Raw genomic sequence first — 24,431 nt, 5'->3', positions numbered from 1 at the left:
GATTTCAGTCTCACATCAACCATTAAAACAAGCTTATAAGAAATTATGCACAAATGTCCTAGGATTAACTAGTCGATCATGCAAGTAACCTTTTTAAAGATTATCGCTTGTTTACTAAAATTCACGGTAAACACAAAGTCGAAATTTGCTTATATATTAGGTACATTATCAACTGCCAACAACAATTATCTCTTTAAAATCTGACACGTATACTGCTACACGGGCTTTCCTTTTCTGATTTGTTTCTACATGTCTTTGGCACTTGAACTGCTTCAAACCACCATTGTTGTCGAAAACGTATTTCAGTCATCCAATCACATATGTAGAAAAGGTCAACCTATCGAGTTTGTGACTTGTTAAAAATATTACTTGGTTATCTGTCATTAGTAATTCTATATTTCTTATATCACACATTCATGTTGAAATGTTAGGAAAAAAATCTCAGGCTAACAGTTGGGTTTGGGCAAACCCAATACCCAATCCATATAGGACACTCGAATTTGAGTGAGGTAAAATAACAGTCCGCTACACTAATTGGTCGTCTTGGACAAATTCATTAATTTTTGGGTTAGATTGGGTTGAGGAGTAGGTTACCTTAATAATTTTTCTGTTTTATTAATATTAAATGACTAAATGTTGAATTATAATATTTTTTTATAAAAAAATACTCAATATTTTTATCTTTTTAAAAAAATTAGATAACTTATTTTTTAGCATCATAAAATAATAAATGATAACATCAACTAAAAAACTATTAGCAACAAATTAAAATTGAATGACATAAAATCGTATTAGCATAAAAAATAACCAATAAATAAAACATTCAAAATTAATTAAAATTATGATTCCCTAAAAAAAATTCAAGAGAATAAAATTATCAAAACTAAGTTAATAATAATAAAATTTATCCGTGAACTGATTTTTTAATTTTTTAACTGATTTTTTTAAATTTTTTAATGAACTTGAGAAAGATTTGCGGGTTTGCACAATAGTTTTGCAGAAGTCCATAAGTCTAAAAAACAAAAAGAATAAAAAAAAATAGAAAGGAAATTCATTCGTTTGCAGAAAGAAAAAAAAGTAAATGAAAAGGGTTTGCAGAGGAATCAATTCGGACGGCGACGCTTACCCCTCCGTCTCTTACTCCCTCTGACGGCGGCATTTCCCCTCCGTCTCTTACTCCCTCTGACGGCGGCATTTCAGTCTCAGCTTGGCACCTCCTCCACTCCACTTTGCCACCAATTCCTTCTGTTTCTACAATCTACAGACAGACACAGTAAGTCAATTTGAAAAACTTATAAATGTGGTATTTATACTAAATGAAAAAGAAGTGAGTTAGAATTGATGCTGAGGGGGTGGTCGATTTGAAATTGAAGGTTTGTGTAGTTAATTTGCTTATTGAGTATTAACTAATTCAGATGTTACATGCTCAATCATGACCTATATCACTAATGATGCTTGTCAAAGTTTGCTTTTTTCAATTTGTCTTGATAAAAACATAGCTTGGTGATTTTGGAATAATAAAGAATGGGTAAAGATCTTGGTAAAACACCGAGGACAAAATTAATAAAGCAATTAAAAATTCACTATTTCTATTTAATGGGGTCATCTTTGCATGAAATAGAGTGGCAAAATTCCCTGCTATCCAGGATGATTATGTTCACTTGATGCTATAGAACTTATCAATTAGAGCATGGAGTCTTGGTGCTATAATTACAGTATTCTTTATTTGTTAATTGGAAAACTGTTCTATGAATTATTTACTTGTTATTTTTGTTGCTAATACTATGAAAACTTTCATTTACGTTTATAATTTTTATATATTATATAGAATGAAGTTGCGGTATTTAAATTTTTGCTCAGGCTTACAAAACCTACGGTAACATGGATGAATTTAGTAACGCCATCACATCCCTTTGGTGGGATGCCGAAAACTGCAGACTTCCCCGTGACGCTAAAGCAAGCAATATAGTGCCTAATATTGCTTCAAATCTGGCTGCTATCGGCTTAACCGGGCCACTATCTATGTACATTTATGGCAACATTCGTCCACACGTTGATCATAATAACAATCGTAAAGGCTTTACGACGAAACAACATATGGATCTCTTCGCCTCCTCGTGTGTTTCTTTGCAACATGTTCCTGGTAATATACTTTTTTCGATCTATTTTATCTATTTTATTTTATGTCTTATAATATGTCTTATGATTTATTTGACCGATAATGGGTTACAAAATAAGAAAGATTCTAATTGTTTTTTCCATATCTATTTTATTTTACCGATTTGTTTTATAATAGGTTACAAAATAAGAAAGATTCTAATTGTTTTTTCCATCTATTTTATTTTACCTATTTGTTTTACTAATAGGTTACAAAATAAGAAAGATTCTCATTTTGTTTTTTCCATCTATTTATTTTATTGATTTGTTTTATAATAGGGGATAATAATAGAGCAGATTCGGCTGATAAGAGAATGATACTAGACATGATGGATTGGGCATACCACCATTCTCCACCGGCCAATTATGTTATAATATCCGGAGACGGTGATTTTTCTTATGCGGTTCATAATCTTAGAATGATGAGATACAAGGTAGTTATTATTCAACCAAAGGTAGCTGCGAATACTTTAGTAGCGTCTACGCAGACGGTTTGGAAATGGAACGATTTTGTAGATAGAGTACCTAGGTCGGTGAATCCTATGAACCTGAAAACACCACCATCTCTCAATCGGACTTATGACATTAAAGGCATTGAATACACCACATCACCTATTTTTATCTGTTGGGATGTTGGAAGCTTCCCTGTTCCGGATAATCTAAATCCACAAGATGTATCACTTAACATTGACTTGGCACTTTCCAGAATCCAGTTAAAAGGTCGTCTATATTTCCACTGTTACGGTTGTTCTAATTCTACAACGTATGATCGTCGTCAAATTCTTTTGAATACAGGAATTGAACAACATGAAATTTCTAAAGGTTAATTTTAATTTTAATTTGAATGTGTTTTATTTTCATTTATATTGATTATGCTATAAATTGATATTTTCATTTATACTAATTATGCCATAAATTGATATAGATCTTAAAACCGCTGATAAGATAAGTTTTGCGAAGCTGCTTTTGTGGTCTTTGGACCACCACCCACCCGCAAGCTATGTAGTGATTTCAAATGATCTAGATTTGTGGATTGCACTCTCGAGATTAAAAGAAAAAGGCTATAATATTATGGCCGTTCAAGATCAACAACCTTGCCCGCTGCTGGTAAGCAAACTTGCTACAAAAATATGGGAGTGGTCTGTCCTCTGTAAGGGAGGAGTCCCTTTAACCAAGGAAGAAGTTGCAAGCCAACACCCAAAGCCAAAAACCCAAGTGTCCAAGAAACAAAATGTAGGAGATTCTTCTTTGTGGGTTGCAAGACAATAGTTTCTGTAGTTATTTAGTGATCCACTTTCTTGCTTTTGCTAATTTTTCGTTTGGATATTGAATGTTATGGAATTACGTTGAGATATAACTCTGTAAATCTTGCCATGCATACTTTTGGTGTTATATACCATTTTGCATCACTCTTTTGCAATATATGTTCACTGTTATAATAGTTGATGATGAGAAAATCAGTGTTATAATTCTTTCAACAGTAAATTTTATGCAATGAGTTCACTCTAGTCTAAATTAATTCAAGAGTAGCTGAATTTATTTCGCTTAAAAAAGCAAATGATTGAATAGAAAGAAAACAGTGTATAATGAACAAGTGTTATTGCATATGCCGGAATGCATGTCTTAACAAGTATCCAATGCTATTTACTTGTTGTGTCTCCGACCATTTGATCGATTGCTCTGTTGAAATTCAATCTGAATTTTCATGATGAGAGGATATTGCAAAAACTCATGGTTTAAGTGTGTGGCTGTAATTTTGATAGTGTAATTTGGTATAGAAACTGCAAGCACAGGAACACAGAAAATTTTTTAAAAAAATTTGGTTATGGTAAGAATAAAGAGATTCCTGTGATCTGTTATTTCAAACTCATCAAGACAGTTGGCAGTATTGGTTTTATAGTTGTGATTACAGAATCGGTTTATTCAAATTATGTGACCTGTGATTTCAGCATCGGCTTATTCCATATTTGGCTATTTCATGCGATTGAGATCTTAAGTGTCCGATTGAAAGGAATCAAAGAGAGGAATTTTGCGATAAAAGAGAGGCTATTTCAAGGCAGAACAGGATATTATTTTAACAGGGCCATAAAAGGAGGATTGCCATATCCGAATTACAGGAATAATCGGATTTTCTCCGGGAACATGATCGGAAGTTACTTCATAGGAGAAGATCAGTGGAATTATTATGCAAATTGGAAGTCTATATATTTGACAGTCACCAGCTGCTATCATCACTCACTCATGTACTTTTCTACATTCACATTCAAATACTACATATCACATATCTTGCTTTTCTCACTTACGTCATTGCTATGGCTTCCAACAGTGCCCCCGAAACCGACGGCATCAGTAGCAACCATACTGATTTCTCCGGTCCAGCGTCGGGAGACCTTCTGGATCTTTGTTTGGTCGGTTCCCTGCTGACTAACAAACCAATCCGGTTTAATGTGCTGAAAGATAGGCTCATGTATCTCTGGCAGTCGGGTCAAGGTGTGGATATATCCAAAATGGTGGAAAACTAATTCCTGATCCAATTCTATCATGCATGGGATTTGGAGAGGGTGTACCAGGGCGGTCCTTGGTTGTTTGACAACTTTATGCTGGTTTTGCGAAGGATCAAATTCGGGGAGGAGCCCCTCAACTTGTTGATAAATGAGGTGGAAATCTGGGTTCAAGTGCACCAACTTCCGTTCGGTTTTATGAACAAGGAGATTGGTTTACTAATCGGCAACCATATTAGAAAGTTTATTGCGTACGACGAACAAAGTAGCTTTGGGTCGTGGAGAAGATACATGAGAATTAGAGTATCCATTAACATCCATGAGCCATTAAAGAAAATTAAAGAAAGGCCTGGTCTTTGAAAGGCTTGAAGGAGATAGCATACATGTTATTTTCAGGTACGAGAAACTCGGTACGTTCTGTTTTCTGTGTGGTGTTCTTGGCCACTCGGACAGAGTGGACAGCTTTTGTCACAAAAGGTTTAACTATTATCGGCTTTAAAAAAACGTCATGACAATGAACTAAATTGCTAGAAAATGTAGTGCTGGCAGGCAATGAATAAAATTGCTAGAAAATGCAATGTTAGCAGGCAATGAACAAAATTTCTAGAAAATCTAGTGCTGGCAGTCAATGAAACATTCAAATAACTACACTAAACCCGCTAGATTTGATATTACAATTTTAAATAACAATACAACAAAATTGTTACAACTGAAGCATAGTTACAAATTTACAATGATAATCTAGACAGCGTCCCAATCACAATTTGAAAACCATACGATTGAAATTGCAATCATATAGCTCCAAGACCTGAATAAAAAACTACAAACGAATGAAGCTCAAATAATACCATACTAAGCCTGATATTGAAAAGAAAACTGCATCCAAAAAATACAAAAGGGCGATGTTACATTCATTTGTTCTCTGACTTGTTAAGCATTCGATTTTTAATTTTAATTCGAATTTTGGGCGCACTAGATGTACCTTCAGATGCCCTTGGTTTGGTATCAATAGTTCTAATGTCTGGTATAGAATTATAACCTTCGGATACCCTCGGTTTGGTATCAATAGTTCTAATGTCACCTTCAGATGCTCTCGGTTTGGTATCAATAGTTCTAATGTCTGGTATAGAATTATAACCTTCGGATGCCTTCGGTTTGGTATCAATAGTTCTAATGTCTGGTATAGAATTATAACCACTGGGTTCAACAGATTTCAGCAGCTTCACTTCGTCCACTATGGGTTGCTCTTTCTTACATGACAAGTCTATGGAGGATCTTTTTGCTTCATCACTTTGCAATTTTGCCAATTCTTTTTCCCTGCGTTTTTTCTCTTTCTTTAATCGCTTTCTCTCTAAGTATTCTGGGTCATCATGCTGTCCTTTGTGACTTTCCCGTTTCCGTTTCTTATCCTTATCTCTGTGCTTTTCTTTCCTGCGAGCAGAAATTTCTTTGCCCAATGATTCTCCGTTGTGATCGAGTCTAGCAACTGAGAGTGTTTGAAGGCTGGCAAATCGTCGTGCATCAGCATCTATATTGTTATCCTGGATAATACTAGATGGTGACGGATCTTCTAGCTTAGGTTGTGAGTAAACTACACTTGAATCGGCAGTGCATTGGAGTTCTTTGACCAATTCATCACCCAAAATTTTTGCACTGCCGATGCTGGTTGTCATGCGGGAACCAAGATCATGCCAAGAATTAACTTCTTCAATATTGTGATTACCGATGCTAACAGTTTCGGCAAAATTCCTCAGAGGTGCGTCTACTGAAACTGAAACTGAACTGCTAGCTCCATGATCAATATCATTCCGACCACCTAAAGAGCGCTCAACCATTTGATTATCAGTATCAGCCCTACTGGTGGCAGAAGATTGTTTAACCTTGATTTTGATTAGCCTTTTTCTTTCATGGCTATTGGATACAGTATCTGCTTCCTTGAAAATTTCATTGGGAGCTTCAATTGGAGCTTCAGGGGGGAATCCTGTTAAGTCCTCTTTGGGTGCCTCTTGGGGCGCTTCCGCTTCCTTTAAAGCTTCAATCTGTACTTCTTTGGGAGCTTCAAAGGTTTGCGCTCCTTAGAAGCTTCAAAAACTTGGTCCTTAGAAGCTTCAAAAACTTGGTCCGTGGGAGCTTCATCAAGTGCATCCCTAAAACCCTCAGTTACGATCAAATCTTGTGTAAGATTTTGGGTGGAATTTGGCAGCTCCAAAGGTTTATTTTCGGAATCAAGGACAAATAGGTTCCTCTGATAGTTACCAGCTTCTGTAAGACTCATATGCAACGCTCTACTTTCTCTCGGAATTCCATGAAGAGTTGGGGGTCTGCAGAGAAGCAAAGATTAACTTCATAGTGGATTTTTTGTAACACAAGTACAGAAACTTACAAGTAGGAAAGTATAAATGGATACTGCCTACAAAATAGTATGTATTTAGGATTAGATTAGTTTGATTTCCTATCAAACAAAATTGTCAAATTTTTAACAGATCCCTCAAAAAACAAAAGGTTAAGAGAATATATCCCAAACTTTGGTGAGGAGTGTCACTCTATATAAACCCTCTTTAGACTCTCTTTAACCTCTAAACTCTCTTTAACCAATGTGGGACTTGGGTTTTTTCTAGTACACCCTCTTTAGGCTTGATGCGTGGATATAAGTGATGGGTGGCCCAAATGAATCGATAGGCTTTGATACCAAGTTGGTATTGTAGGGATGAGAGTTAGGTCAAACTCTAACTCTAACATGGTACCAAGAGCCTATTGATTCAAACCACCCACCATTTATATATGCGCATCAAGCCCAACAGTGTTGGGCGTAAAAGGTTGCATTAGAAAAACCAAGTCCAAAACAATTCAGATCACCCACCTTACATAGCCATGCACCAAGTCCAATAGTGTTGGGCGTGAGGAAGTGTATTTGAAAAAATCCAAGTCACACATTGATTAAAGATAAAGCCTAATAAGGGTTTATATTATATAAAGGGGCGCCTCTCACCTTAGAAGCCAGTTTTGTAGGGATAATTTAGGCCAAACTTTAATTCTATGGCTCTTCAAAAATGAATTTCGCTTGGGATACCGAAAATTACTCAAACAGCTGAAAAAATTCTCTATAATATTCGCATTCCATTGAGTTGAAATAATTACAAGAATAGAATAGACAAAAGTCATATCAGTAAATAGGTGAATAAAAAAAATATAGGCAGGATGGACTGAGGCCTAGAAAGAAAGTTTATTTCACAACAAACACTTTTCTTGAAAAAGCCACGAATGAAACAACTGGTGAGTTAAGAATCACAAATAATCAACAAGTAAGCTTTTAATTTCTACAAGCATAAAATAATAATAATAATCTCTACCTTTTTGCCAGTATTTGTAATATGCAGAACAAGTAGTGACGGAGAAAGACATTATTAAATGACATACGCCCTTCCAGTAAACTGAGCAAAGAGACAAGTGTTTGGCTTGTAATTTCATCATTTGAAATCAAACCATCTCTCATCTGGCATAGCCTCATAACATGGGTGGCCAATTTTAACTTGCCTGCTATAAAGGAATGTAAATTTAACTTGAGTCAGAAGAATGCTAAAGATATAGTGAGTATTTGACTTGTGTAAATAATTAAGGGTAACCTAAAAATGAAAGTATAGTGAACCAGGAGTGTGATTCTTGCACAAGATTTAGTGAGTATTTTACCTTACATATAATCAAGGGTAGACCAAAGATGAAAATAAAAGTATAGAGAAACAGAAGAGTGATTCTTGCACAGAATATAGTAAACATTTTCCTTACATATATCAAGGGTAAAACAAATGTTAGATGAAAGTATAAAGAAACAGAAGATTGATTGTTTCATGATATATAGAATCTACAAACATTGAAAACCCAGATAATTAAGAATCATAGGTTCAGATATAAACTCTCGTGTGCATGATAAGTTGATAACCACGTAAGTAAACTACACTGTATTTCTTACTCCATTTATTCCTTTTTTTCAATAATTGGAATTTATAAAACAAAAATTCAAGATTTAACCAATGATTTAATATTAACCAAATCTCAGACAAACTAATATTTTGAAAACAGGCCAGCTTTGGTTAGGTTTTTATAGAGGGTTTTAATTTCACCAATTTTGTACCAGTACAATTTTAGATAGATTTTTATAGATGGTTTTACTTTCACCAATTCTAAACCATTTTCTAGATTGACAAATAACATCATAGATCCTCTCTAGGGAAATGAATCACAACCTCTCAAGGAAGGCTCCTCCTCAACATATTTGGTAAATAAAAGAAGTGCTGCATCAATGCCCTTGCAGTGGAATTCGAGATCAAGGAGTGCTCTGTTTGCTTCAATACGAACTTGCCAAATTGCCTTTAGGTCTCGAAAAGGCTTTAAAAGTTCATATATGCGATCCTGTAGTGAAGCTTTGGTGTTAGATATGTTCATTACAATCTTTGAACAGCAGTATGATACTAAATAAGAAGGCACTTACAAGAGGAAAGAATCCTGAAAGTTTTATGGAAATCTGGGCCAATGTCCGGATACACCTGACAGTCAAGATTCCGTTGTAGCTTGGCATGAGACTAGCAGAAGAAATTTCCAAGGATGTCAAATTTAGTTACAGTTTAAACTGATAAATATAGCATAATTAGCAGAGAATTTATTATTTTACCTATCAAATTGTAAAAGCCGGTCAATGCGCTTGAGGAGTGATGACAATAGAAGAATACTCTGTCATTTGTTTTATCAGAAAGGAAGTTAATCGTCAAAACGAGGTTGGCTAATGTTTACAAAAGATTATGATAAAGGAAGTGAGGTCCATTTCAATGGTAAATATAAATTAATAGTTCATAAAATAAGCACTCCAAAACAAACAACATTTGCATGGTTGTTACGGGAATGGACATTTCGCATAGCTTAAAATCAATCATTTTATAAAACTTTATCAACCTCCAAGTTGCAACACTTTAAATTCAATAGTTGTTGTTTTGATTAAATATTAGATGCTTAAGGAGCTGTGATCAGGAAATCTAAAAGACGAGAGATGTAAAAGACTCGGATCACTAAATGATTCGTGCAGGTAATCTTGACAATTAGCCAGAGAAAAGTCCACGAACCTGTTGCCCAAACTCAAACTCGCCAATTGATTGGACCAGTGCAGCAAGCCAGAAGACATCTGAGTAAGGGTTGCCAGTGTTGTCATTATACTGTAGAGAATAAGAGGACAAAAATGACATGAGACATAAAGTTAATAGAATTTTTGTATAACCAAGCAAGAATCCAAAAAGTAATCTCACTGTCAAAGCCAAGCCAGCATACAGTGATTCCAAATGTGTACAACAGATGGTGATATAATCAGCAAAAGTATGTTTCCATTGTTTTGGGTAGAAGTGGCTAGCTAGGAAGTTATCAATGGTAGATGGCAGCATAAGGAGAAAAGACATTTGATGGAATCATCGCAACTAAAATAAATACATCTAAAAAGCAAGACATTGTATACAAGACATTGGTTTCATAATATACAATTAATATTACATTTTATACCAAAAGTTTTATATATAAACTCAAAAATCATAAATACAATTGCATCTAAAACTTAAACAAAAACCTTTAATAGCTGTACAACAAATTCAATAGCCTCTCTTGGACTTTTCTTGTCGGCGGCTCTAATCGTAGCTACAGCATGTGGAATGGCCTACAACAGTGAATTATTAAGCAAAAAATGAGTTCCAAAGTATAAAAGAAAATATGAAACTGGTTTATTATCTAATCACTAGCAGAACATACATAGCCCTTCAGACTTATCACAAAATTCACTTGCTTTCTCATTAATGGTGGCAAAATTAAAGTATGTTAATCAAAATTACAATATGATATCTATAAAAATGTGTGCAGAACACCAACAGCCCAACAACTAGAAGTCTCTTACAGTTTGGGTTTAGGACCTAACCCGTTCTCATAAAATCGGCTTATAAGTTATGAGCACTACATAAGCCATATCTCTAGCTGATGTGGGACTCCCACTGTGAGTCGAATAATAGGGATCTCACCAAAGTCATGTGGTACGAGAAAATATAATATTTTCTCATTTGATTATTTTTATTTTTGTTTCCTTCGTGAAAAAGAGAATGAGGTGGTCAGATTATTGGCCACTTGGTTGAAAAGGTAATCCATTTTTTTGGCAGTGAAACATCCCAAAAGCTAAAGCTGTCTAGTGACATGAAAAGAAATTGCCAAAGTGAGGCAGAATCCTCCCTGGTCCTATTTGAGGTAAGTTGCCAAAGTGATAGTAGAAACAAGTTATAAGCTATTATTGGTAAAAAAACAGGAAATTTTTTTCTCGCTTCATTGGAAAGACTTGCATTCTACATTCATAAGTTGCAACTTACACCTAGGAGTCTTTTGGAAATTGGAAGAGCTTATTTGATCTTATCTCAACATAAGCACTTACATAAATATATTTTTTTAAAACAAAGCACTTATATTAATATTAATATTTGGATACACCATGGTATTGTGTGTTAGCTTATTCTCTGACTATACAATTCTAACACAGTCCTTTAGGTCAAAAGAATGTGTCCCATATACCATTTGCATAAAATGCAAGTATATTAAAAAATAAAAAACAACATAAAAACTCATATGAGACAGTCCTTAAAAAATAAAGATAATATTCAAATAGTGCAATTACAAACATATTTCAACCACATTACACAAGGTATAACTTCATACACATCCTACCTCCTTGCATTACCTCAAGAACAAAATACTCGGCAAAATCGTGAAAATCATTTGGCCTGGCAGAAGTATACAACAAAAGAAATAGTCAACTAATGTTCTCAGTTAAACGAGAGAAATTGAATCGTAATTACAGCAGTCTTACTTTGGGAGTCCAATGTCAGAATCAAATCTTCGACTCTTGTAAAATTTCACCAAATGGAGTAGACCAGAAAAATCAGTTTCCTGCTAGACAAATAGATGAGGTTAAAATAAGCCATGATGGAAAAAAAAACTATCAACACTTCTTATCAAGTTAAAACACTAATTTACATGAGTGGTAGGAATAACAAGTTTAACAGGAATTCAATGAGGTCAAAATAAGCTGAGATGGAAAAAAACATTTCTTATCAAGTTAAAACACTAATTTATATTTGTGGTAGGAATAACAAGTTTAACAAGAATTTGATTCATATTTCAAGTAATCATATCCATGAACTATATACTGATACTCATGTCATGAAACAGTTGGTCAAAAATTAGGCACAAGTGTTACCGATGAACTTGACTAACTGAAAAGTAAAATGAAATTCAGAGTTCTACATTCTAGACAATCATTTAAATAAATTTGAAATATGAGATGAATGGTTTTTTATTAGGTATTATGAAAGCTTTGCAAGTTATCAGTAGTCAACAATTATACTAAAACCACATCTGACAACACTTCATGAAACCATGATGCAATTAGTATCCTAGCATTTGAATACCTCAGATGCTGAATTCGCCAATGCAAACGCTGCTTTGATTCTTACTCTCCAGAAAGCCTTCAAGTTATAAGGAAAACACCAGGTTTTAGTTTAGAATTTAGCAGCAATTATTGAAACACCATACACAACATAACATATCATACCTTGGAGTCGGTAAGAAAACTGTTCAGGGCATTTACAACAGAAAATGATAGCTGGGGTGATGCCTCAAGGGCAGCAATTGCTTGTGCCTGAGCAATAACATCTTTGTCCTTCTCTAATTGGTTTATCTAAAACAACATACCAGCTCACTAGAATCAATAAATATCATCAGCTATAAAGATCTAATCCAATTACAAAGATACAAATAGTAATACCAACAAAAAGAACGGGCAAGATTAATATCTAAGCTAAAAAAAACTGACTAAAACACTGCATCATTGTATTTTTATGCAGTTGCCCAAAAACACAGCATAGGTTTTAACCAAACAGACCAAAATAGTTCTTCAAAATTGATCATCCTCCTTGCAATAATTAACCAAACAGAACACTATAGTGGCCGCTAAAGGGTAAATAGTGGGGACGGAGCGGTTCCCGGACCAGGGCAGTTTCTTTCTGTCCTGCTATCATTTTCCCCTTTGAAAAACCAAAATTACCCCTTAAATTAAAAATGTTTGTGTTGTTAAATATTCGGTATAGCGCCGGTATACTAGTATTGCGTATCGGAATTTTGACTATCCAATATGAAAGTCAATATTGCATTTCGACTCCGCTATGCTCAAAATAGAGGCGATTTTATAAAATGTGAAGAGGTGGAGTGGGTGTGAGTAATATTATGCCTCCATCACCTTCACTTTGTTCGATCATTCTTCATTTTATTGTTCTTCCTTCATCTTTTATGACTTAAAAGAACTACTAATTATAGAAGAACTAATAGTTATTAGTTAGTTTTAAGTTTGAACTATTTAACTTTTAATGTATATGGTATATACATAGTCTAGATACATCAATTATTTAATAAATCTAAAAAGTGAAATTTGCTTATAATATGAGATGGAGGGAGTACTACATTATTTAGTTGTTTGAACTTAGTCAATTTTTAATTATTAATTACTTTGAAGTTTGAACTACATAACGTTTGAACTTGAAGTTTGACCTACCTAACTTTCTACATATCAATGAACTTTTATTTGATGAGTGTAAAACTACTTTCCTCTGTTAGTGCACTACTTTTAATTTCAACTTTTATTTGTGTAACATTTATTATTATTATTATTATTATTATTATTATTATTATTATATATATATATATATATATATATATATATATATATATATATATTTAATGTCAATTTATGTAACTTTTATTTATGTGTAGCATTTTTTATTTTATATATAATTATTTAATGTCAGTCAATTTATTAATATCCGTTTATGTAACTTTTATTTGTGTGTAGCATTTTTTATTTTACATATAATAAGTTATTTTAACCGCTTTGAGGCTTCCGCTATTTGCCCACTACACTATCCGATATTTTTCATATCGGTTTTTTGGTGATCCGCTAATTTACGCGATCTGCTATTAACACTACTGATTTTAAGGATAACTTTGGGTTTTTTAATCAAACTTGATTTGACTCTCCTCCCTAACCTAATTCCACCGGCGTTTCTGCACTTCAGTTGTTCCAAAAAAATCACAAGTCTCTCCCTCACCTCTCTCTGCGCTTTGTTCTTCCCTCTGCACTTCATATGTTAATAATTATTAATTCCGTAATTTGTCCCAAAAAAGGTCAAATAGCTGTCATCCCGCTATACGCTATCCCATTTTTGGAGTCGGCTGCTCCACACCGCGATCCGGTATTGACTATGAACCTCAATATCAAATCAAATATAGACACTAAAAGTAGTGAAAACAAGATTTAGGACTTCGTTGTATTTATAAGAAAGCAAAGATATATATGGCAAGCAAGGTTAGGTAAAATGGGTTTTCAAATAAACAAAAGAACAGAACAAAAATATATATAATTAAACATATAGTTCCTCTGGTAGTCCAGTAAAAACACAATGCCACAATGACCCCAAAAAATAAACTGGTTGGGCCAATATTGGTAAACCATAATTTCATCCTTACCCACATCTGAACTGGTTGATTAAAATGAACCTCAGTAAGGTACTCCATGTCAGGATCTGCTCTGATCCATAATAAAGGGGACTCGGTACTGTTAAATGAAAGAGAAAAATGTAAGAAATTCAATGATTGCTACCAAATGATGACATAAATAGGAAACTGACAAACCTGGAGCGTATATCCATTGAAGGCATGTCACCGTTGTCATCAGAGCCTTCATGTTTTAAACCTTTTTTTGATTTTTGAAACCGTCTAGCAGCAAGCCTTGAGTGGCATTGAATTTCCAAAAGCTGCCATGCTTCTCCAGCCATTGGTAGAATAGGATGGTCATACATACCATCAAGTTCATACACTCTGATACTCATCATACCAGGCCATCCAGAATCTGCATCTCGATTTTCAGTATCTGGATTAATATCAAGAACAGCTGTACTCGAAGTCTGCAATGCTGTGCATCCTCTCAACACAGCCAGTTCAACCACATTCTTTCGTTTATTATAGGAAAACCCCATCCTTAGCAACCACAATAAGGAAAACATCAGAACTTGAACATAGATCAAAGAATGAAACAAAAGAGTAACAAGTAACTCCTTATTTCACACCTTAAATTAGGACATCCACGAGAACCGACCCAACAGGGGAAGAAATCTTTAAGAAAAGGACGTTCTAAATTTTCAACCTTGTTAGCAAAATGTCGAAACTGCAAATTAACAAAAGACGTTCACATCATATGGACAAAATCAAAACCCATTAGGATGCATGCTTATCCAAATACTGCATGAAGAAGATTTTGCAAGGAGTCAACCAAGGACAGCTATATGTATCAAATCTAAATACTTTCTCCGTTCTTTTTAATTGTCACTCTTTTGAAAATTTTATGTTTCTTTATGATTGTTGTTTTTAAAGTTCAAAGTAGTGATTATTTATTATAGAGAGAAAAGAGTAAGTTAAAATAATGAATAGTTAAGGGTATTATAGGTTGTGTCAAAAAAAAAAGGGTATTATAGGTAAAAGTAAAGTTATTGTTTGAAAAGTACTAACAATTATTAACTTTCTTGGTATGTGTAAAAAGTCAAACAACTACAATTAAAAAGAACGAAGGGAGTACATAAAAATGATATACAGCTCTATATCAACAAGATAATTTAAATTTTAAAGAAACTAAGTGCAGGTGACAAGTTACGGAATTTACAGGAGAAGAAACCAATTACCTCCTTAGTACTACTAAGTGTTTTCACTTAGCGTACTTTATCTTGAGCCCGAGTAACTATAGTTTGCAAAATCTACACAAAATAAACAGAAATGAGAATAATAATCACCAAATTCTTCATTCAAGCGCATAACTTCTAAAAGGAGGGAGAAAACTTGCATATAATCAAAATCAAAACTAACAAGAAACACAGTGAAGGGATAATGTCACATTAGGAATAATAGGAAAAGGTGTGAAATACAAAAAATCACTAATAATGTCTCAATGTGTACTACCACCTACGCTAATTGATCTCCATATTTCCGAATATATGCCCAAAAACAAGCTCACTAGACTCCAGAACTATGCTTTGATATCTGCATGATGTACCAGACAGCAATAGTTCGTGCTTAAAATTGTTTTGCTTAAGGTGAAACAAGAACCCACTAACTTAACATCATATCATTTACCTTTTCTCTAATTTTCAGTGGACAAGCACAATTAAGGTTTTCAAAAAAATGTCATTGAATCAGTGTAGAGAGACTGCAGGCTTTTAAGGTCTAATCACAATGATAAGAGTTACTGTACATTATGCAAATATATGACAATCCATAACAAAATACATGTACATATGAGTGTGTAATAAAATGAGAAATATTGAAACATAAATAGAATTAGGAAAAAAAGATATAAACCTAAACCATTTACATTAGTACGGTTATATATTCTATGCTAGACTTGGGTGGTTTGAGCATGTAGAGAGAAGACAGGTAGATTATGTGGTAAGGAGAGTAGATCAGATGGAGAGAAGTCAAACAACTAGAGGAAGAGAAAGACCTAGAAAAACTATAAGAGAAGTTATTAAGAAAGATCTCGAGTTTACCAATTTGGATAGAAGCGTGGTTCTGAATAGAACATTATGGCGAAAGTTGATCCATGTAGCCGACCCCCACTTAGTGGGACAAAGCTTGGTTGTTGTTTATATATTCTATAATAGTCTAATCAAAAGTACATGAGCTGTGAGGCTTCTGAATACAGATAGAAGCGAAACCATTCTTGGCATTACATTGTATAATTTGTTCCACAATGGATAAATAAAATTGGAGAGGGGCTTAGTTTTAGTTAAAAATTGGGAACCACTCATTCAATCTTATGGAAAAATCACACTGATTTTAAGGAACATCAAAATTCTCAAGTTAGGATTTAGGGTATGGTGGTGTTTAAAGAAGCTGAGTTTATGGGAGGCCACGCCACATACAACCAATTATTCATTTACAAAGATGACATTCATGGGGGCATTAGGAACTTATGACTGGAAAGGCATGCCTCTAGGCTTGAAGAAAACGGTTGAGCCACCTACCAACAAGCCATGAAAATGATCTTTCATGACGTCATTGATAAATCCATAGAAATCTACATCAAAAATTAGTTAAAAACTAGGAACCACCAACTCAATCTTATGGAAGAAAAAAATCAATGATTTAATATAAAACCTCATCTAATTTAATATATAATTAAATGACAACATTACTATATATCAGTGTAGCCTATAAACATTAAATGCAATAGTTTCTATAAATATGATTTCAGCACTTGGATTAAACCTTTCCAAATAAGAGTAAATTCCGTGATAATTTATTTATCATCAAATTTTCAGAGCAGAATTAGTCAGAAGGCTTATCAAACATAGCACAAATTGGAAAGGGGTGTATAGACATAAAGAGAACGTCCTGTAAAACAAATAACAAGCAGAAAAAAACAAGAAAATTGACACTATACCCAATAGAAAACAAATATAAACCATGACCGTACAACAAAAGGACAAATCAAAACATGTTCAGGTATACTAAATAGCTAGAAGGACAAAGAACAACAGTGTAAATGTCAAGAACTCTTACTCTACGGAAAGATTCAGGACCCATTTGCTTTTCCAGCATCTGAACAACTGCCACCTGAACAAAGTAAGGCTCGAGAAGAAGGGAGATATAGGAAGGAGTAATTCAATACTAAACATAAGTAAATGCATCAGTATAGAAAAGGAAAAGAACATACAGACTTCCATGCTCTTATTTTTCCGTACAACCCAATGCACTGTGTTCCATATAAATCCTTACAAGAAGCTGAACAGCTCAAAACTGTTGTTCCACCATTATCAACTTTGCAAACAGAACAATTAGCCTGCAGATTGATTCATGACAATATAAAATGTAATTAGCATAATAACTTCCTCACACTTCAAACTCAGAAGAAAATGATTTTCAGCTTCCACCTAAAATGACATTAACCGGCCAAGTTTAACTTGGCAAACAAAGAGCATAACACATTAAATAAAAAATGAAATTCAACAGGCATATGCAACAAGTAGGAAAACTAGCATTGGAAATTAATCAATAAGCAGTTGTAGCAAATTAATGAATCAAAAAAACAGAGCAGAGAAGATAAAAGCCAAGTCTGCTTGATATTTAATTTAAGATGTCAAGTCAGCACCTTCAAAATCAAAAGGCAACCAGGCGCAAGAATATTTATAAGTCCTCATACATGACAACTCTGAGAGTAGCTCGGTAGTAGCAATGGAAGCATGCCACATTTTCACACAGGCATAAAGTGCACGCTACCATAATTTGTAACAGCCTAATGCTAGATGAGCTAAACTTCACATATATCATATTAACCCAAAAATAGAAACAAACCTTATATCTCTGGTACCGTGCCTCATTATTACCCAAATGCTTCTTAATAAAAAAATCTGCCAGGAAACCAGCGAGCCCTTCCAAGAGCCACTCTATAACATGCAAATAAACATTCACCGACCATGTTAGAGGAAACACGATTTCTGCACAACATGCAAAGAATCGGATTAAAACAACAAATTAAGCAGTACAGAAATATCTCATGCCAAGTGTTAAGAAGTGTGGTTAGGCCTAACTCAACCCTACAAAACCGGCTTTAAAACCAACTTGTAAGGTGAGGATTGCCCCCACTTATAAGGACATGTTCAAGCCATATATTGTCCGATGTGGGACTCTTAACGCACCCCCTCACGCCCAGGACTAGACAACTGGAGCGTGGAAATAAATGGATATTAGGGAAATGAATATTAGGGAAATGCTTGAGTTACTTCAAGTAAGTGACGATTTTTTCTTTCTGCGACACCATTTTGTTGAGGTGTGTCAACACATGTAAATTCTTGGAGTATTCCATGTTCATTGGAAAAATTTGACAAGACATGATTTGTATATTCTGTGCCATTAACAGAGTGAAGTCTCTTAATGCTTCGTCTAAACTGGGTGTGCACCATATGATAAAATTTAATAAACAGTTGTGGGACTTCAGATTTGTCCTTCATCAAAAAAAATCCAAGTGACTCTAGTACAATCATCAATAAACGTATTAAACCATCGTGCACCAGTAACATTAGAATTGGGTGCGGGTCCCCAAACATCAGAGTGAATAAGATTAAAAGGTTCAGTACTTTTATTGCAACTAGGAAGAAAAGAAACCCGATGATGTTTAGCAAACTGACATAATACAGTTAAATGATTCGACTGCATGATATAAAAATAAAGTTGGAAACATGGACTTAATTAACGAAAATGGGGGGTGTCCAAGACGTTTGTGGAGAAGCCAAATTTGTGCGGCAGATTGGGAAGACTCAGACTTTAAGCAACAGGACAACACCTTCGGACCATCAGTTTTTCCAGAGATGTAGTACAACCCTTCCTTTTCCTCACATGCCCAAATCACCCGATCCGTTGGAAGATCCTGAAAGACACCATAAGAGGAAAAAAGAGTTACTTTACAGTTATGATCACGGGCAAGTTTATGAGCAGATATAAGATTGTGAGAGAGTTTTGGAACATGCAGCACATTTTTCAATTCAAGAAATGGCTGCAATTGAACATTGCCAGAACCCTCAATGCGAGCAAATGAACCATTAGCAATTTTGTAATACATCTATCGCTTGTAGAGGGAGTATAAGAAGAGAATAGTGTGGAGTCGGGTGTCATATGGTCAGTGGCACCAGAATCAAGAAGCCAAGCATCTTTGGGAATAGTACAATAAATGCTAAAAGAACGAGAGCATAAACCCTTACCAGTCATTACTAGAGAACAAGATCCAGAGGGCTTACTGAGAGATTCGAGTAGGGACTTCAACCGATTCAAATCATCCGTACTGATAAGAGAGTCATTTTCCACTGTTTTGGAGTTTCCTGTGTCGGGAGACATTGTGGCAGCATGGGCCTGGCTTTGACGTATACCTTTGAAGCCTCCAGAGCGGTTGAGAACTTGATTTTTCCCATGTAACTTGAAGCACCGGTCCTTTGTATGACCTGTCCTTTTGCAAGGGTCGCAATAACGATCATCTCTACTGGTCTTACTGGCTGGTTGCTTTCCTGCTATGTTGGCAACAAGGGCAGTACCTTCAGAAGGTTTGTTACCAAGCATGACGTCACGACGACTTTCTTCTCCCCGCACAATGGAGAAAACCTCAGCAAGTGGAGGAAGACGATCCTTGCCTAAAATCTGCACTCTAATGGGGTCATAATCAGAATTCAATCCAGCCAAGAACTCAAAGATTTGATCGGTTTCAATACAAGTATTCAAAGCAATCGTGTCATTGGTGGTTTCCATCTTGAGAGTTTGGTATTGATCCAACTCAATCCAATAACCTTTCATAGTGGCAAAATACTCAGAGACAGTCATGGTTCCTTGTTTAGTATTGAAGATCTTGTTCTTTAGATCAAAGCGGGCAGAGAGGTCCTGTTTCTTAGAGTATGTTTGCATCAGATTCTCCCAAATATCTCGTGCAGTAGGAAGAAACATATACTGACTACTAATTTCTGGAATCATACTATTCCACATCCATGACATGATGAGTGAGTCTTCATTGTCCCAAAGAGTGAAGCCGGGATCGGTGGCAGGGAGTGGGTCACCTTCAATGTGGTTCAATTTTCCCCGACCTTTCAAATTTGCACGCATGAACTCCAAGTCATAGCTGAACATGAACAACACAAGAAAAAATGCTTCAAGCTCACGCATGACATAGTAAATACTGTTATTATTATGAAATGTGAGCATGCACACACAAAAACGTGAGAAGTACCAGCATTGCTGTAAATTGTCATCTATACAAGGGACCAACACCTTGCCCTCCTCATCTGATTATCAGTATGAAGAACATTATCTCTGAAGTGGATTCCTGTCTCTGCCTTTTCTATGCTATAGTCAATCCGAACTGATCTCACATTCTGCACTCAACACCAACCTACATGAGAAAACACAAATAGTAAACCTCACCACAACAACTCATTTCTCACATATAACCACCATATTTTCTAAAATGGTTTCACACTATCCCCCCAACTTAAAAATAATATCCAATTTCTTTCCAATAAGTGAGATATTTTCTGAAATGGTTTCACACTATCCCCCAACTTAAAAATAATAGCCAATTTCTTTCCAATAAGTAGGTGCTTAGCAACTATATGCATATCAAAAAGCAAAAAGGGTGAAATGTCAATACAACATCCATCATGAGGTGTCTGTTATCCTATGCTTTGTAGCACCGACACCTTGGGAAAAAGTGTGTTTTGTGTCGGTGTTAGTGTCTGAAACCGAGACTGACGCTTGTGATTACATTTAATTTATTCATTTTTTCAAATAATTATATGTGTCGGTCCGGTGTCCGTGCTTCATACTAAGTAAAATCCATGTAACAATGCGATAAGACGTGTAAAATCAAAGCACGGGATAATGCTAGAAAATATAGATGTAACTCGGACTTGGGTTCATACTGAAATTACTCTAGGAGCAGCAAAGAGTCTATTTACTTCAGAAAATTATTTAAACATTACAAGTATATACATATTAGAGAAGAATTCAGGTTATGTCTAATAACTTTAGGTAATCCAAATTTGAGAATATGTACATATATATAATTATAAAATTCAATTGCATAGGCTTCACAAGTTGGTTGAAACAAAATTATCAGAAACAGCTCATCATCCAAATCATCCATCATAAGACAGCAACTATAACCTGCTTAGGTTCGGCGGCGGAGTTATGAAACCCATTTTCCGCAACAGGCTGCTGCTCTTGCTGCTGCTGCTCAGCTTCACTCTTCAAAGGTTTACAGCAATTAATGAGTAAATTGGGAACAAGCTCTTTCTCCAAAGAAGATAAATACACAGACACAGCAGCATCAGCAGCGGAGCTAGGATCAGAAACCGAACTCCATCTCTTTTCATTCTCCAACTGCTGATACTGATGAGGGTAATACTCAAACGCAGTTGGTTCACCGTCAACCCATACACTCTCAATCCCTAAATTCTCCGCATGTAACCCAACGATCCCAATCTCCGGTACCGCAATTTCCAATTCAGTGTAGCTGCAAGATAAACAAAATTATACTAATTAATTAATTGATTGATTAATTAACATTTTAATTATGTGATTTTGAATCTAACTCGAACAGATTCTGATTACCGAGAAAACCTAATACGGAACTATAGTACAGAGAATATGCAAACATTCAATTCAATTCAAGTGGTGCATGTAGAGGAGTGAAATGGAATTGCGAGAAATGGAAACGAACCCGTAGACTAAGCGTTTGTCCAGGTCGATAGAGAGACATAGCTTTTGATGATGAACTACGGCTCCGGAGTTTTCGTTTAGTTTTATATTAAAAATTGTTTCAAAATCAATTTATTTTGAAATTTTATTTTTAAAAAAACTATATATATATATATATATATATATATATATATAATTTAAGAGCTCGTTTGCCCCGACTTTTTTAAGTCTTAAAAGTTACTTTAAAGTTAAAAATAAAAATAAGAGCTTTTAAAATTAAGTTAAAGTTGTTTGGTTATGATTATTTTTTAAATTTTAGAGTTATTTTAAATTTTATTTTTTTCATTATATATATATATATATATATATATATATATATATATATATATATATACTGATTAATTGTTGTATTAACATCTATAATATAGTGTATAGTTTAATAATATTATTATTGAAAATCATTATACAATAAAATAAGATATAATATAAAAAACGAATAAAAAGTTGGACAAAACTAGTATCTACAAAAATGATGATATAAACAGAAGAAGAAGAAAATAAAATAAAACATAACTCTAGATGTTATGAACTGTAGAAAAAAATTGAAAAATTGTCGTTTACTGCACTAGCGCAATTTTTTTAAAGAAAATACTTTCGTTGGAATTCGAACCGCGGCCACATGTTTTAAGTTCTGAAAAAGTTTGTTTCAACATTTTTTTACAAACTCCTTTTATTTAATTTTTTGCCTTGAAAAAAAACTACTTTTTTTCAATAAGAGCTTTATAAAAAATGTGTTTGGCCCTCCATCTCCTTATAAGGAGAAGAAAAATAGATAAAAAGTTGGGCTAAACACTACCTAAAAACCCCAAACCCCATGAAAAGTCTTCAAAACAAATTTGAATTAAATTGAGAAGATAGACAAAAAGGGAAAACAACCTGAAACTAACGCAAGACAAGGCTTGATTTCCCAAGCAAAACCTGAAATTAAACACATCAAAACAATTCAAAACTAAAAATACATATGAATTATCGTTAGCCAACAACTAAATTGAACAAAAAAGAATTATCAATAATTGATAGATACCAATTTGGCGTAGAGGTTGATGTGTCAGATCGTGGCCATTTAAGTGAAATTGGAGTGATAGGAATGGAAGAAGCTTTGAGAGGAAGAAATTGAAACAAAAGAAGAAAAAATTAATCTGTTGTGTTGGTTTAAACTGGTTTGTAATTTCAAAAAAAATTTCTAAAAAAAATAATTTTCCCTTCAATTGTCTCAATTCAAGTGGTGCCATCCGATACGGAGAAACGGATATAGGAGCTGTTCTCGGTATCAAGTCAATAGAGAATTCCACTTCCCTCTCCGGAGGAAGAGAAGTGACATCCTCGGGGAAAACTTTAGGAAACTCACAAACTACCGTAATCTGTGAAACCTCTAATCTATTACTTGCCTCTTTCGTGAGAACCAACAGAACAAACTTTTCTCTCTCAAACAAGAAATTTATCATACCAACCGTACTTTCCAAAATAGTAGTTAGCACATCTTTCGGAGTAGCTTCATCAGATGAAATAATGATTAACTTCTCTTCACACCAAATGAATACCGAATTAGCAGAGAGCCAATCCATTCCCAAAACGATATCTACTTTCTTAAGCGGCAAACAAATAAGATTAATTTGGAAAGTTCTACCACCCACAGATAAAACATAATTTTCACACACCATCGGTGTCTCGACCCTCTCATCCATAGTAGTATTAACCACCATGGGAGGAAACAAAGGAATAGCTTGCAACCCAAGTCGCTTCATACATTGCAATGACACAAAAGAGTGTGTTGCTCCACAGTCAAATAACACAAAACAAGAATGCCCGTTAACGAAACACGTACCCTCAATTAAATAGTTATCACCCTTGGTCTTCCTAGCATCCAAGGTATATATCCGGACGATACCTTTTCCTCGCATTTGATTCCTATTCTGAGGACAATTCCTAGCAATATGCCCTTCTTGCTGACAATGAAAACACTTTACCCCTTCAAAGCTACACCTTCCAGAATGATTCTTACCACAATCACGATACACCGGAGGTACACTAGACCTAGAACTTTGCACTTGTTTCCCCTTGAAAGCTTGTGACCTAGGCCTAGTTTGTTGGCTTAGCCTTCTTCGCTCATTCTGATTCATCCTCTTAAAGTCTTCCTCAGCTTGAACTTTCTTCAAACTAGTTTCGGCTATATAACATTATCGTAGCAGCTCCGTATAAGTAGTGAACTCCCTTTGGGACACACTATATGAAATCTCGACCCTCAAACCAAACATAAAATGATCCACTTTCCAACCTTCATCCGAAGCATACACGGCCTGCCTAGAGTAAGCAGCCAGAGTTTCAAACTTTTCAGCATAAGCAGCCACTATCATATTATCTTGCCTT

The 24,431-nt window shown here is 34.7% G+C and overlaps 1 protein-coding gene and 1 pseudogene across 1 annotated transcript; one reads left to right on the top strand and one right to left on the bottom strand.

Moving 5' to 3' along the window:
• The first annotated feature begins 1,009 nt into the window (after positions 1 to 1,009).
• Positions 1,010 to 3,549, top strand: LOC131596351 (uncharacterized). The gene is made up of 4 exons (XM_058868981.1): positions 1,010 to 1,273; positions 1,861 to 2,143; positions 2,437 to 2,979; positions 3,083 to 3,549. The coding sequence occupies exons 2-4, from the start codon at positions 1,882 to 1,884 to the stop codon at positions 3,424 to 3,426; spliced, it is 1,149 nt and encodes a 382-aa protein (XP_058724964.1). The 5' UTR covers positions 1,010 to 1,273; positions 1,861 to 1,881; the 3' UTR covers positions 3,427 to 3,549.
• An 896-nt stretch (positions 3,550 to 4,445) lies between these two features.
• LOC131598515 (transcription initiation factor TFIID subunit 2-like) lies at positions 4,446 to 24,418 on the bottom strand (annotated as a pseudogene).
• Positions 24,419 to 24,431: the final 13 nt, after the last annotated feature.

Source organism: Vicia villosa, linkage group LG4 (genome assembly GCF_029867415.1).
Source record: "Vicia villosa cultivar HV-30 ecotype Madison, WI linkage group LG4, Vvil1.0, whole genome shotgun sequence".
NCBI classification, from domain to species: domain Eukaryota; kingdom Viridiplantae; phylum Streptophyta; class Magnoliopsida; order Fabales; family Fabaceae; genus Vicia; species Vicia villosa.
Note: the sequence above shows the minus strand (reverse complement) of the source record. Positions and strands in the feature narration are given on the sequence as shown.

Excerpts from the sequence above, each read along its gene's own strand:
- LOC131596351 (XM_058868981.1), top strand. The coding sequence starts at position 1,882 with ATGGATGAATTTAGTAACGCCATCACATCCCTTTGGTGGGATGCCGAA. Across the intron at positions 2,144-2,436 it reads TTCTTTGCAACATGTTCCTG|GGGATAATAATAGAGCAGAT; the intron begins GTAATATACTTT and ends GTTTTATAATAG. Across the intron at positions 2,980-3,082 it reads ACAACATGAAATTTCTAAAG|ATCTTAAAACCGCTGATAAG; the intron begins GTTAATTTTAAT and ends AAATTGATATAG.